This window comes from Mauremys mutica, chromosome 10 (assembly GCF_020497125.1).
Source record: "Mauremys mutica isolate MM-2020 ecotype Southern chromosome 10, ASM2049712v1, whole genome shotgun sequence".
Taxonomy (NCBI): domain Eukaryota; kingdom Metazoa; phylum Chordata; order Testudines; family Geoemydidae; genus Mauremys; species Mauremys mutica.
The window spans coordinates 40,744,278-40,759,586 of record NC_059081.1 but is presented as its reverse complement, the minus strand read 5'-3'; the positions used below and the strand labels follow the sequence as shown (position 1 = coordinate 40,759,586).

General features: G+C 38.3%; 1 protein-coding gene across 2 annotated transcripts in view; it reads left to right on the top strand.

Moving 5' to 3' along the window:
• CIR1 (corepressor interacting with RBPJ, CIR1) overlaps positions 1–15,066 on the top strand; it is a 45,050-nt gene extending 29,984 nt beyond the window's left edge. For both annotated transcript variants that reach the window (XM_045031963.1, XM_045031962.1), the window contains exons 8-10: positions 10,180–10,286; positions 11,806–11,891; positions 13,481–15,066. In XM_045031963.1, the coding sequence (XP_044887898.1) occupies positions 10,180–10,286; positions 11,806–11,891; positions 13,481–14,189 (902 nt within the window). In that variant the 3' untranslated portion in view covers positions 14,190–15,066. The remainder of the gene's footprint in view (positions 1–10,179; positions 10,287–11,805; positions 11,892–13,480) is intronic.
• The last annotated feature ends 243 nt before the right edge of the window (positions 15,067–15,309 follow it).

The following is a 15,309-nucleotide window of genomic DNA, read 5'->3' as shown; positions in this document are numbered from 1 at the left end:
AATAACTGCTTATTGAAGAAATTTTTGGCTTTCTGCTCTCCCCCAAGAAGCACTGACTTGCTCCACCAATAATAGAGTCAGTATCATCCCACTCAGTTTAACAACCCATGAGAGAGACTGACCCAAATAGAGGCTGAAAACTGAAGTTCATGAAGCACTTCCAGGACCGCAAAGGATAAAACTAATTTAAAGTCAAGGATAGAAGATGTTGCACTTACTATTTTCCCCCACAGTGGGTATGAAAATTACTCCATCAAAGTGCACATCTCATCTGAACTCAATAATTCTTCTCTGGGAAGTAGTAGAAAAATTCTGAGTGAGAAATGCTCAACTCTGTATTAGTGGAGGTAGCCCAGATTCATTAGGTTGTCTTGACCTGGAACGTTTCTGCTGTCTGGGACTTCATTGTCCTTGTGGTGGAGTGAAAAAGAGCTCTGCTTTTATCTCCATCACAGCCATGATCTAAATTCAAAAATTCTGTCCTGTGATCAAGCTCAGATTGTGATTTCCACCACTGGTAATAAACTTTCTTCTTTCTCCAGTGACACAAAGGTAGGGGGACATTTGAGAGTATTTAATGGTAGAGACTGAAAAAGTGTGTTCCAAGCAGCTGCTGGGTAGAATAATTCATTGGTTTTTACGGTATACTCCCTCCAAGAATTTTAAAGTCTAGCTAGTTTTCTTTAGTCTCCAAGGACAGACCAATTAAAACAGGTCTTCCACCTCAAACCGTGAGCCCTGACCTCCAACCATAGGAAGCAGTGTTCTGGATCTCTTATTCAAACTCCAAAATAAATCCAGTGTGGGGCTAACTCAGCAAAAGCCCACCAGAGAGACAGCCCTTGGTTGTTAAGAGCTCTTGAATCAATCTAGAAGAGTTTGTCTTCATAGTCAATGAAGTCACTCAGAACAGCAAGACTTTGTGATTTCAGATCTGACGATAATATGAACAACTCATCCAGGTGACCTCCACGGCTCAACACTTCTTCCCTTTGCAATCCAGTCCAGGGACTCCTACACTTGCCTATGTAGTTTTTGACCAATAGGATTGTCTAGTTTGTAAACGTAGGTTGCAGAGTTCACATTGAATGGGTAATCTAGTAAATCCTTCTCTTTTCTTTAGAAGTTGCTAGAGGGACTAGGTCTAAAGCTTGAGTGATGATAGTCATCTATTTCCCTCTGTGAAATATAAGAGCATGTTCCTAGAATCATTGCTGTGTAGGAAGCAAAGTAGAACAGTGCTGTAGGTTTATTCCATCTGAAAAATGCAAATTTGGAAATATTACAGTAGCATGTAGTCTCAGGTACTCTTTGGATAGGAGAGAGTAGACAGCTTGCTTTTGCCAAGTATTATTCCCAAAACAGTGCATCTCGCAGGTGATTAGTTCTTAATCAGATCCATCAGCATACATCTATGGAGGCTCTATAATGATGGATCTTAGGGTTGTTCCTTTTAGAGTAAAAATAACACACATTTAAACTAGAAACTGTCCCAAACCAGAACCCCCATTCCAGCTCCCTTCACCTGTGTGAAGTCAGCATTGCCACACTGGTCTGTTTCTAGTTCAGCACTCTGGATCTGTGCAACTTCCATTCCCAAACTTGAATTTCATGGTCCATCTCTAATCTAAACAATCTGTGCTTTGGTAAAATCTGCAATATATGCAAACAACTGGGGTGCACTAAAATGTGGCTAATGTTAGAAAAGTGACAGTAAAAATGACACCTGTTAGCCTATGATCAGTGACTTCCCTATCAAATTGTCTGTTATGAATCAAAACAAGATTCAGTAAATGCCACTACTATGCAAGCATAACACGATGTCTGAAAATCAGTTACTGTCATCTGCCTCTGGTGGGAATGAGTTGTGGTTTCACTGCCTCTTACCTCAACACTTTCCACAGGAGTCTAGAATCAAAACTTAGTTGGTAACTTAATTGATTGCATGCAGCAGAATAACTCAGCTTGGTCTTCTGCAGTGCTGACAGAAATGAAAGCTTTTGTCAATCAACTAACCAGGCATTATCAAGACAATGCATCAGGAGCAGATAGGAGAAATACCAAAGTGCCGTTTTTGGTGGTCACTAGTGACCATAAGATTGATTCTGTCCATGCTACAGTTTGAACTACTCTAGCAACAGCTGTATTTAATTTAATTTTCCACGGCCATTGGGGATAATTTGAAAACCATGCTTTAGACCACTTTAATGTAGGCCTACACTTTAGTCAGCATTATTCTAATAAAAAAAGAAATCCCTGCCCACATTTGTTAGTAGTTGCTATCATGGTTTCCACTATGTGCTAAATACAGTTGTTGGCTGTGTGACTTCAGCCAGAGTGTGGACAGGACCTAAAAGGAAATAGTTTCAGACATAACTTCCAGTCGTCTTGTGTATGGAAAGGGAGGGGCCTAAAAGGGGAACAAGAGAACTTGTAAATTAGACCTGTAGCAAGTAAAATATAGGATTTTTTTTTACTTTTGTTGTTTAATAGCAATCATCAGATTGATGCTGTTAAATTGATCTCAGTTAAATATCAGGAGAAATCTGAGTGCTCTGTTACGGTTGCACTCAGATTGTACTTCAAACAGGACTAAAATCCCTAATTTCACACTTTATTAAATGAGTTCAGTTTCCACATTTAATACTCTAACTTTTTCTGAGCCAACTGAATTGTCTGTATTTTTTTCTCAAATAGTAACTTTAGCAGAAGAAACATTTCCAAATAAGCCCATTTTGAAATTTCACCTGAAATGTTTTCAGGCTGCACTAACTTTATCACAATTGCCCCAAACTTAGCACATTCATTCACATGACAGCTCAGATGTAGGCCACACTGTATGTTTTAATTTAAAATGTTAGAATTATTTCTATTTGCCATAACCGGTTGCTTGATTCCCTACAAGGAAAAGCTGATAGAACTGTCAAGTTCCACCAACTATTTCCATTCTTTGATGCTGCTAGCCTGACTCTGTGATTCACCAGGGAGGTATTCTAAGGTAGGCTGGTGGGAGCAGAGAGCAAAGCAGAGCTATCGGGGTCAATGTAGCTTTGGAGCCCATCTAAGGACATGCTCACAATCTAGATCTCCCCCCACTAAGTAACCCTTTACCTCGCCCTTTACCTATTCAGGTCTCCCTTTGCTTTATACAATAGCATTGTGGGGAGCCCAGAAGTGGACAGTGACATTCAGTGGAGAGATAATAGGTGTAGGTGGAAGAAGGGCAATAGAGAGCAGGTGTTTTATGGGAGATAAGTCGGACTTGCGCTGAAGAGTTGTTGGGTAGCTGAGTCCATGGGAGGGTCACTCTGACACACCACAGGAGACTTAGCTGGAAATAGTTTCTCCTTGCACAGTTATTAGGACCGTGAAAATAAGGGTCTTGTGTTGGATCCCTGGATGCATCCTTAACTATGAAGGTTCTTCTGTGTGATTCCATAATGTAATTTTAATTATGCATAAAGCTAAACAGTTTAGCCAATTGTCATCATATAGAGGAAAAAAGTCTGGTACCATTCTGCAATGACCTGCTGCTATATGAGGACAACCGCTTTTATGGCTATACAGACCTTTATAGAAATTTGCAATTTTTATTTCTTAAATGGGTGTCTTCAAAAGTTTGTATGTAACTTATCTATGTTAAGATGTAGATTCCAGACAACAAGCTGTTTGCCCAGTTCAGTAATAGTTTAGGTACTGTAATTGCCTTGTTTCAAGAAGAATAGAAAGTGGCGATGATGAAACAGATCATTGTTTGATGTTATTTTCAGTTTTGCTGATGAATGAATGTTGAGTGACTGTTGAAAAGGGGTCCTAGCAATCAGCTGTTTTTAAAGGATTTTTATGTCTAACTTTCCATAAACTGGTGACACAGGACCTTTTACACCCAACTTCCATGCCAACTTCCTCCAAAGTGGTCATTTGTATCCAGATTGTTTTATGTGGTTTGAGGAGTTGCTGATGTCCGTCTCTGGTACGCAAACATCAAATATATTTTAAATTGCTGATTTAAGTAGAACTTTTCCAAGTTGATGATCACTAAGGATGGCCTAATTCAGATGTAATTGGATCAAGTTGCATGACTCCAAAATAGCTTTTACACTGGACTTGTCCAAAGACCTTGGGGGAAGATGTTGTAAGAAGGAGTGAGCGAAGCTCGCCAGCCAGAAGAATCAAGGGTAAAGCTGACACCCCTAGTCTTTCAGGTCAGCAAACTACCTGAGGGGTAAGAATGATGTTCCAGATCCTATAAGGCCAGCAACTTTGACGAGAGGAAGTCACAAGCACCAACAAGGCCACTCCTGCCTTTGATCAGTCTCCCTGCACCCAGAGAAGGTCTGCTAGTGAGAAGCACTGTGCTAGCAAAATATCACTGCTTGGCTCCTTAACTGTAGATTCAGCTCCTACTCAGAGAGTCAGATATCCCATAAAGTCCACATGTGGAAGGTGTCTGGAAACAGCCCTAACTTTTGTCTCATGAAATTACTCATTAAAGTGTGGTTGATGTTTAAAAATCCTGAGACTTGAGATTGTCACCGGTAACTTCTGGTAGTTTCAAACTTTTCCTTATCAAGAGTGTGTTGTTAAAGTCTGTATTCTAATATCTCCAGGCAGGAGTGTGTGTGTTGGAGGGGGGAAAGGGCAGAAAGGGTTAGCCAGCTCACAGAAATTTAAAATCTAAGGAGGAAGCTTTTTAATTTACTCTGGGATTGTGTTCCAGACACTAGAGAATAATTTGCTTTCAGCATTAAGCTTCATAACCATTCAAATTACAAACCCGATAGACATTGGTTAAATTCTTTAGTTGGGATTTATAACTAAACAGCCACCTTCTCAGATTCTGTCTTAGAATTTGTAAGGATTGATGGTTTAATTGCAGTCCAGTATTGAGGCCAATTTGTTGATTTTGATATTGATTTGATAGTTGTTGCTTTTTTTTTTCTTATGTATTACTGTAGCTCCCAGGAACCCTCTAGTCATGGACCAGGACTCCATTGTGCTAGGCACTGTAAAAACATAGATCCTAGTTCATTTAATATTATTAATAGTAGCTTAGTTTTGGTTACATTTTATTTTTGTGTTTCAATAAAATTTATAAAACTGATACTGAGTCTCTCAATTCTTTCAATTAGCAACATGTGTCCAGAGCCTTTGAGGACCTGGCTGGATACCTGCCAGTCAACCCAATAGCCTGACAAACTCTACTTAATTAGCCTTTGGTTCTCACAGCTACAAATGACTAAATAAATACACCACCAGCACCTGAACTAGAACCAAGTCTACAGATCCAAAAAACATAGGTCTCTACCTTTTTTAAGACAGAAAAATCTCTCTATTACCTGGCAACTACAGAGAGGATTCTTATACTCACTCTAACCAGCCATTATTGGGTGACATACTCACTGTGAATGGGTGAGGTACCTACACCATTCCCCTGCACAACCTAGTATACATGCACAGCAGGGGCTTGTTGAGAATTTATGCCTGTTCCTGGGGTATGCTTTTATTCTGCAGCTTTAGAAACATAACATGTAAGAAAACTTCAAGGCAGGACGCTATTTATAGTTTTCCATTAACCCTCACTCAAGCTTCTTTTCACTGTTTTATCCCCAGGGCTTCCCTCTACAAGATTTCCTGTCCTCTTCTTAGCTCTGTCATTTTTAAGAATAACTCAGCTTTCTTTTTTTTCTTCCTTAGTTGGTTCTAATGAAATTCACCTCATCTAGCTACACGGCTCAATCAGCAAAATAGTTCTGCATTTCCATCCAGGGTCATAACATCTGGCATCCTGTTTCACTCTGTCTGTCATACACATGCTATAACCTTTCATCAGAAATACAACTATCGTTAGTAATGTTTTGTAGTTTTAGAGCAATTTCTTCAAATATAGCCTGAGCACAAGTTTGCAGTAGATTTAAATATATGGGAAATTTCAAGGGGTACTAACCAGATATTTCTGAGCTAATGGGATCTAGAACACTGTTATGCTTGTCAAAATTCCAAATGAATCATTTTTTACAGACTTATAACTCAGTTTGACCAGTTTTCTTCAAAGTTTGCAGAAAATTCTCCTTTCTCTTCAGAGCAAACCTGTCAATTTCAGGTCAAGCCAGTTTCGCTAAACAGAATTATGTGGAGTCTCAAAATAAGGATCATGTTTATTTTATATGTTTCAATATATACAGACTAAAAAAGGGAACCTTTCCATATGCTATAGGCACCTTTGATGTAACTTCAATGTAATACACCTATAGGTCTAATGTTGCTTACCTCCTTTAAGCACTTATAATTATAGTAGAACCTGGTTCCAACCTAAAGTATTACTGATTGGTGGAGCTATAAGCATGGCTCCATAATTTAAAAAAATAAAATAAAATAAAAATAGAAATTGTCTAAATCTCTTACTAGTTTAATTCATTTTCTTTTCAGGTTTGCCTTCCACTGGTTCTTATTTTTCCCAGCAAACTTCATAACTTGCTGAATACAGTTAGTTTTCTCATGCTTTTGGAGAACAGAGATGTTTAAATACAGTTTGGGGTTTGTCTGATTCTGAGCAGTCACTGAAGTAACAAATCTGGCCTTAAATGTCAACCAAAGTCAATTGGAGCTTTGTACAAAAATCAGTAGTAAGATATATTCCCATAAGCTTTTTATGGAAAGAAGAAGAAAATAGTGTGCTTTCTTTTCAATTATTATATGCAAAGAAGGCCAGAGAGATATTTTAGAACTAAAGAAGTTTATTCCTGGAAGACTCTGGCCCCAGTTCTGAACTGTACCTCTCTACTCCCTGGGGAATTCTGCACCAAAACATTCAAAATTCTGTGCACAATATTTGAAAAACTCTGCCAAATTCTGCCTCTTTTATTTGTCAAAATAACACAATATAATCACACTGGTTTCAAATATTTTGGTAATTTATTTCAAAATACCTGTCAGCATGTATGTCTGTTATAGTACAGACAAAAAAAAAGATGCAAGTAATGTTTTTTTGACAAATAGATTCCTTACTAGGCATATTAATACATAACTTTGAGTAATTCATTTGAACTACAATACAGAAACATATTTCCTGCACTCCTCAGAAGCAGTGCAAAGGCTTGGAGGAGTCAGGGGTAATGAAGGAGCTGAGGGAGCGGGAAGGACTATGGGAGTGAACCTGGAGGGTTGCTTGGTGTGGGTGGGAGAAGTATGGAACAGGATTTTTTGGGGGGAGAAGGGAGGAATTATTAGGTAGTTGGGGAGCCTCCCCCCATCCCAAGCCTCTCCCATTCAGTCAGGCACATCTGCACATGTCCCTGCACCCTCTTGTGGCCCTGCAGCACCCCTCCCATTCAGTGCCTGACTCAATGCTGTCACCCCACTAGCTCATGAGTGCTTTCCCCATCTGTTCCCCTCACTAGTCCTTCTGAAGCCCAGCCTTAGATCCCCCAGCAGCCCTGTGTGCCCCACTCTGTCTGTCCTAACCTGGCTCCGCGGGCAGGATGCTGTGATGAATGCAGCCAGCTGCTGGCTCTTCTGGGGCCACAGTGACCTGTGGTGGGTGAAAGGTAGAACTTCAGCACTTCTTGGGCACAATGTATTTTTTGCTGGAAATTTTTTTTTGCACCAGACATGAATTCTGCATATGTGCAGTGGTGCAAAGGTCTCCCAGGAGGAGTACTTAGAAGACACAACCTAAGCAAAGAGATCAAGGAGATGAGAGGGAAAGGGGGCTGTAATTCTCTGTTGCACTTCTCAGATCCTGAGCATATCTGTAGCATAAGACAGCTACCCCCGAAAGACTACTCTGATTAATGACAATTTTGAACTACCTCCTATGGGCCATTCTGCCAGTCTAGAGAATAGTTGGAGTTTTGAGCTCAGCCACATCTCTGCCCCCCATCTCTGACATGCCTGTGTGCCACAGGCATCATGCTACCAGGTCTGTGCTGCCAGAAAAGCCCCTTAAGAAAGATATTCCTTGGAGGAGTCAGATAAACAGGTTCTGTGGCCATTTCACAGCAGCTGAGACAACAAAAACGGAGCTATAGCAGGCTGCTTTATGGATGGCTAGGTAACTAAAAAATCATGATATCACAAGCACCAAAAGAATTAGTGATATTTAGTCAGATTGTTCAAAACTGGATTTTTTGCCCTTTTTCTTTTTTCCCTTAACACCTATTTAACTTTAAATACCAGGTGAGGAATTGAGAGAAGAGATCTCTTTGCAAGAGGCTGAATAGCCCTATGTAGCCTGTGAATGAATGGATGGCTTAGAGAGCTCCCACTCTAGCTCATTAGTTCGCCAGCAAAAATAGGAAAGACAAAGATTTGAAATTGCTGATATTTCTACAGCAAAAGAAGGGAAATAGGGAAAAAAATCTTAAGAATCTTTCAGACTTTTTTATATAATAAAAAACAAAATAGCACATGCATTTATTCTCTCCCCACCCCCCTTTGGGGAAAATTTGCACATTACCTATATTTGCTGTGCCTCAGTTTCTCCCATCTGCTGACTGGGGATAACTAGTTTTAATTCGTTAATGTGTGTAAAATGTTGTGAGATCCTGAAGAAGGCAGGAGTTCTAGAATTACTATTTTATTCTGTCACTTGGTGTATCTCTTCCATAGCCACATTTCATGTGTGCTAGCTTAGAAGTGTCCTTCTGGGCTTTGGTCCGATTAAACATTTTGATTTCTCTGCTATGGTGAAATTTGCCATCTGTCTTTTCAAGTCCGTTGCCCTGGTGTGTCTGCCTTTCTCTCCCCCATTCTGAGGTCATTGTTTTGCCCTGTTTAGGCTATTGTAATGCCCTTTTTGTTTGTTTCCCTGTATGCATCATTAAAACTTCAGCTGGTACCAAATTCTGTTGCTAGGTTTCCATCTCGTATAAGCAGGTACCAGGATAATGCATCAGGAGCAGATATGGATAAGCGGAGCAAGGTTACAGCAGCAGTTCTGACTCTGTTACACTCTCTCTGCCTGTCACATTCAGAATTAGACTCAAGGTGCTGCTCTTGACCTATAAATCCCTTCTGAATCTTGACCAGATTATGCTCTCTCTGGTCTGCTCACACCTACCCCTCCTAGGGCTGCCTCTGAGGTCATCATCTGCTGGCCCATTTGTCTCACTGGCACCTAATTATGCTGCAGAGTATGTCTGCCATTTCAGGTATTACATCTCTCTGAAAATGCCAGTCAAAAGGTATCCAGCATAGACAGCGTTTCAGACAAAATTGAAGAGTAATATCTTTCCTCTTTGCATCCAATTGTTAATCTGGCATTACAGATTGTGTAATTAAAATATATTACATTGTTAGTAAATTTCTTTAAGGTTTGATGGCATACTGAGATGCTACGTATGTTGAATTACTGGTGAATGGCCTGTATCTTTATGATTCACCTACCTTTTACCTAATAAATTATAACAGCTCTTTCGCAGGCAATAGTTATGTGTTTTGTTTGCGGATGTACATAGCCTTTTTGGTATTGCATAGTCGCCCTGGCTCTGATCTATACAGTGACAAGTATGCACAGAAATGCTGAGGAGTTAGAACTTACACTGATGTTTCCCACCTCTCCACAGTCAGTATTTAAAACTTAAAAACAAAACAAAGAAAATGTAAACAAGGTGATCAGTACATGCATATTATGTAACTCTGGTCTTGATTATATTTTAGAAGAAAAACAGTCTTTGGTACAGGGCGTTCTTTAAAAATTATTTCAGAGAAGTCCAATTACTAAATCATAAAAATATATGGGAAAGTTTTTAAATGTGTATTGTACGATTATGAATAATGCTAGAATGTCCTCTAAAAGTGTGGTTTCTTATTGCTTTTGGAGAGAGGAAGTATTAAAAAATCTTGAAGTTAATATGGCTGTTCTAGGCTTCCTATATTTTTTGTACTACAGTCAAAAGCATACAACCAGACAATACCTAAATATATTGTTTTCAACATGACAAAGTTACATAAGAAGAGAATCCCCTTGCACTTAAAGAAAAATGCAATTATTTTCTATTCTGAATCTCCAGACTGCTGTTTTAGAAAATCATATCTGATTATTTGCTCAGCAGAAGATTATTGAGTTGATTTAGCTGTGATTTTACTTAACAAAGCTTCAACTGAATTCCTACTGTGGAGTCCAAAAAAGGTAGAGAGATATAAATGATACATTCAAACTGTGATTTTTGTGAACAGGGCCATCAATGCACCCCTCAGAGCTAATAGCGGAGATGAGAAACAGTGGGTTTGCACTGAAACAAAATGTACTGGGGAGAAACTTGACCGCAAATGATCCATCACAGGTAATGATCTTTTTATCAGTAAGCTGAAAATGTCTGTAAATCTAAATGTGATTGCTTGTGAATTGCGACTTAACATTTTTCCAATATGCATATCCATAGGAAAGCTGGATAGATCCAGCAGTGGAAAATATCTTGAAACTTATTGTGTTTTGCTGCTTAGTTTTAGCCAAAGTGACAAATCTGAAATTATTTTTTTAAGGCCACAGTTTAATAAATTAAATATCTCCCTGGATGACTAGAAATTGAATATCTCCCAGAGGGGATGATTTGGGCGCCTGCAACATACGTCTGATGTGATACTTGCTGCCTGCAGCCTTGCCCCGGAACTGGCTTTGGATGAAACCAGAGGAAAGCATGCAAAAAATAACACTCTATTTAAAGCTTTTTATCTTAATTTATTTGTATTATATAATTTTATTTACAAGACTTTAAATATATAATTGTATTTATTTAGACTTTCACATAGTGCCTATTCCAGATTTGTAGGTGCTTTAACAAAAATGTGAAATACGCAATTTATATACACTATCCAAACTAGCAAGCCCACCATAAAGCAACCTCACTCATATAGTAAGATAACTGGACCAGGTGGGGATGGGGACTTGCAGGGCAGGGACTGGACCCTACCTCGCAATCCTTCCTAAAAAGCCTGAGTAAACAGACAATTGCTTATGTCCCTTTTTATGCACATAAGCAGCATTCTTTGCCTTCACAGGAAATTATGTACTCAGGAGACAATCTAGTTTATGGGATTAGTGTTAAATGTGTTGCAAAGTTCTCACCAGTTTTTTTAGAAAAGTCACATATGGAGGACTTCTGTCCTAGTTTCTGCCCTGTCATTGCTCATGTGTTATTAAAATTAAAAATGTGAAGAGTGAGAAATTGGGTATTCCAGATGCATATAATTTGAAAGGAAGGGGGGTCTTAAAATTCCTAAATTTAAATCTGACCTGATTTTTAGTATTGTTGTTGTTGGTAGAAAATACAATTGCAACATATTGTACTTGTATAGCACTTTATAGACAATAATTTAAGCATCATGACACACTTGTGAGGTGGATGGGTATAAGCAAGATAGTAAGCTAATGAGTAAGCTAATGTAGAAAAAGGTTAAGTGACTTGCCTAAATTTCTTTGTGACTCAGTGGGACTTACAGTCTCCCATCCACCAACCAGTGCTTCCATCTCTTACACTAGACGGAACTCAGGAAAGCTTTCCCTAAATGACTTAGCCTGTGGAAACATTATAGTGTTCACGTTATGGTGCTATATGGTTCCTGTACTCTGGCACCCAACTCCTTTTAAACCCAGTATAGATTCCCTTTTTGTAGCAAGCTAACTGCTTATCTTCCCAAGGTTGCTCTATAGGAGGTGTATATGTGTGTGTGTTTATATACATAAAATCAAATTCTCACACACCTTTTAATGTTCATAATATTTTAATACAGGAATCATGAATTTGAAATGTCACCTTATTTTTATGTAAGGATATGGTATCTTATTACTTTTTCTCTTCATAGGAATTTGTTGCAAGTGAAGGAGATGACGACCCAGAAGTTGAATTTTTAAAATCACTGTCAACTAAACAAAAACAGAAACTTCTGAGGTAATTTTATCGCAGTTGCATGGCACCTTCTCCTATGAGTTTAGCAATATAGCCAATACCTTTTAACTACAGTTTTCCATCTACTAAAAATCAATTTAGATTAATCTACACTTGACTACTACACTTTGTATTATGCAGCATGTTTATCCATCGTTTTGTAATCCAATTGTAATGCAGTTTTAATGGCTTTGTTTTCATTTTCATTTCATACTTAACTGTGAATGCTATGACACACACACTAACATTGTATATGCATTGGCTCATAGAGGACAATGTCAGTTGCTATTTTAAAATATTATTTTACACTCCATAATTTACCATGCCCTCTTCCAAGTTTGAAAATTAAATTTCTTTCCTTGTTGATTTTGCACTTGGCAAAGCTTGACATATTTCCTTTGTTCCTAAGGGAGCAACACTTAACCTGTCTTCTGTGCATCAGCATCAATGGTGGTGTTAAAGTTTACCATAGCCCTAGGATTAGGTTTAGCCAGCAGAGGGAGCGCAGGATATTTTTGTGGTTCCCAAACGAAGTCTGTATTTTCTCTGCTGCTGCCTTGTTGCTTTCATATGCTTAAGGGGAAAGGAGGTTTTACATTTCTTCTCTAATTTTCTGTGTCCTTATTAACCAATTTTGAATCACTGGCTGATAAACCACACATATTATTTAAATATAATAACCTAAAGAAAAGTTAAAAGAGCACTCTGTGAGCATTGTGAGGTCCAAAAATGTAATTAACTTTAAGGAAGGAAAACAGTTTACACTATTTATGAAGTGTGTGTGTGTGTGTGTGTGTGTGTAGAGAGAATTTCAATAATTTAACCTTTGATAATTTTGTTTGGTTTCCTAATGTCCCAAACATACTGTTTAAATTACTGTATATTTTTAAATGCTCCAATTTAGCTAAGTGTTTAGGTCCTCAGTGATTTTAAATTTCTTAATTTTTTTTAAATCCAATGAAGGCAGTCTAGGTAGCATGTCAAATTTAGTGGCTGACTCATGGATAAGAATTAACAAAATAAAGAGTGACCAAGGGCTTAAAATTACAAAACTGGGAAAAAGCAGTTGAAATGAAAATGTGTATTTGCTTGCCTGATAGAACAGTGTACTGTTGACTAGACATTTTACCCCTCCATTGATGACTGAATAGATTATAGCGTTCTCCAGAAAGCTGTTAACATTGGGGCACATATAGCAGATAGGCTCCTAACTTCCATTGAGGGTCATTGGGAGTTGGGCACCTAACTGCTATTTCTGCCGTTGAAAATTTTTCTTGTTATATTACAGAATCAAACTGGTTGCACTACCAGTTGTAAGGCCCAGTTCACATTTCTTACCCTCACCTTCCTAAATTTGGTCCATTAGAAATTACTTCTTTGTACAGTAGTTCTGAGGGAGGGCTAGAGGGGAACTACATTTTAAATACTCAGTTTAGTTTGAGATCAGAAATTTAAAAATTAAAAGCTCAACACACTTTGTAAGAAAATGTTGCGTGTTTACTGCGTAATATCGTCTTAAGTATTGACGGCACACAAAGGCGGTGCTACATTTTTAAATGCTTGATTATTTGCTTTTATTTTCAAAATAAAAGGAAATTGGATCGTCTGGAGAAGAAGAAGAAGAAAGATAGAAAGAAGAAAAAGCAGCAAAAGAAGAAAAGCAAACGTAAACACAAGAAACATAAGATCAGCTCCTCTTCCTCCTCCACTGAGACTTCAGTAAGCAGCAGTGATAGTGAGACTGACAGCAAAGCCATACAAAAGAAGATTTATTCTAAGAAAGGAAAAAAAGACAAGTTTTCAGAGGCTAACAGCAGTGATTCAGAAGGGAAGGCAAAGACTAAGAAGGAAAAACTTTATGAAGAACCCTCCAGTAGTCACAGTAACAAGGACAAAGACAGGGAGAAGTGTAGACTTTTAAAACAAGATAGTTCTGGGGAGAACAACAAATGGAGCTCCTATGAGAGTGAAAGAAAGTCCAAAAGCAGAAACCAGAGCACAGACAAGAGAGAAACTGAAAGAAATGAGAGGGATAGCAGAAGCCAAAGCAAGGATGAGAGGAGTGGGAGAAGCTCTTGCACAAGTCACAGCAATTACAGGCAAAGGCAGATAAGAAGACCAAGTCGAAGCCCCAGTGAAGAGTGGCACAGGAAAAATGAAACCAGAAGCCACAGCACAGATGTGTACAGAGAGAAGAAATGTAGAGAGAGCTGTGGAGACAAGTGCAGTAAAGTGGACCATAAGGAAAGAGGCAGAAACAGCAGAAGTAGAAGCAGAGAGAGAGACAGAAAATATAGATAGTGTGGTGGGTGACAGGTGCAAACACATCTTCCTTTTCGTTGCATACCTTTAACCAAGGCTCAGTCATGCATTGCTTTCTTTCTAAGAAGTCACTTTTCATTTTCCAATTCTTATAAATTGTCATGTACTACAAAACAGCTTCAACTCCATTCATGATTTGGGGATATTTGTAAGTTAGATATAAATATTATGGTATTTTTGTAGAAATATTTTTGTTGGTGAACCTTTCTTGTATTTGTGTAACAAGCCCTAGACCATTTGTAAATTATACTTCCTTTATTCAGAAATATTTGTAAAATACCAGTACATGATGTGTTAACATTCTGTAGAGTATTATTTCTTCTTGCTTATGAGATGTAACAATTTTGGAGGGGCTAGACATTTTGGAAGAGTCCCAGGATTTCTATAATGATGCCAAACATTATTTGACATAGTTCAGGATAAAAATCACTGCTTCAGACCTCAGATTAGATTATTTTTGTACTGAAACTTTTTCAGAGGTTTCACATAAGAGGGCAATTTCACCTGTTAAAACAACACAGACATAGTTCCACATAAGTGTATAGCCAACATTTTTTGACCTCCTGCAGTGTCTAACTTAATCAGGGCTATCTAAGCATCTTGAACCCCTGTTGGTATGTGCCAGTACAGTGTTGTTATTGTTCAAGAATTTCTCAAGAGATGAAAAGAATATTTACCCTTTCAGCTGTTTCCAAGATCTCTCATGTGCAATAGAAAGTTAAGGCAAATGCTCATTCTTGTGTTGTCATGCAGCAGTTTGACTTTTATTTTTTTCTTAACAGTTGTGGGATTTCCCCCCCCCCATATGCCATGAGGATGAATTATTATACCTTAATAAACTGTTACTTTCTATAAACAGTATGAATCGCCTAATTTTCCAGAGTCCTAAGTCATTTCAAAGGCATAGGCAGGAAAAATCACATGCTTTTTTGCTGCAAAGAGAATGGTGTCTTTATGGTTTTTAAGAACATGGAAAATGCTTTAGTTAGCAGTGAAATGGTAAAATGATGCAATCAGACTCAGGCAAGCAAGTTTTTCCCCTCTTGACTACAAATGGAAGGTTGTAGTTCTTTAACTGTCCCACCTGCACATCTTAAAA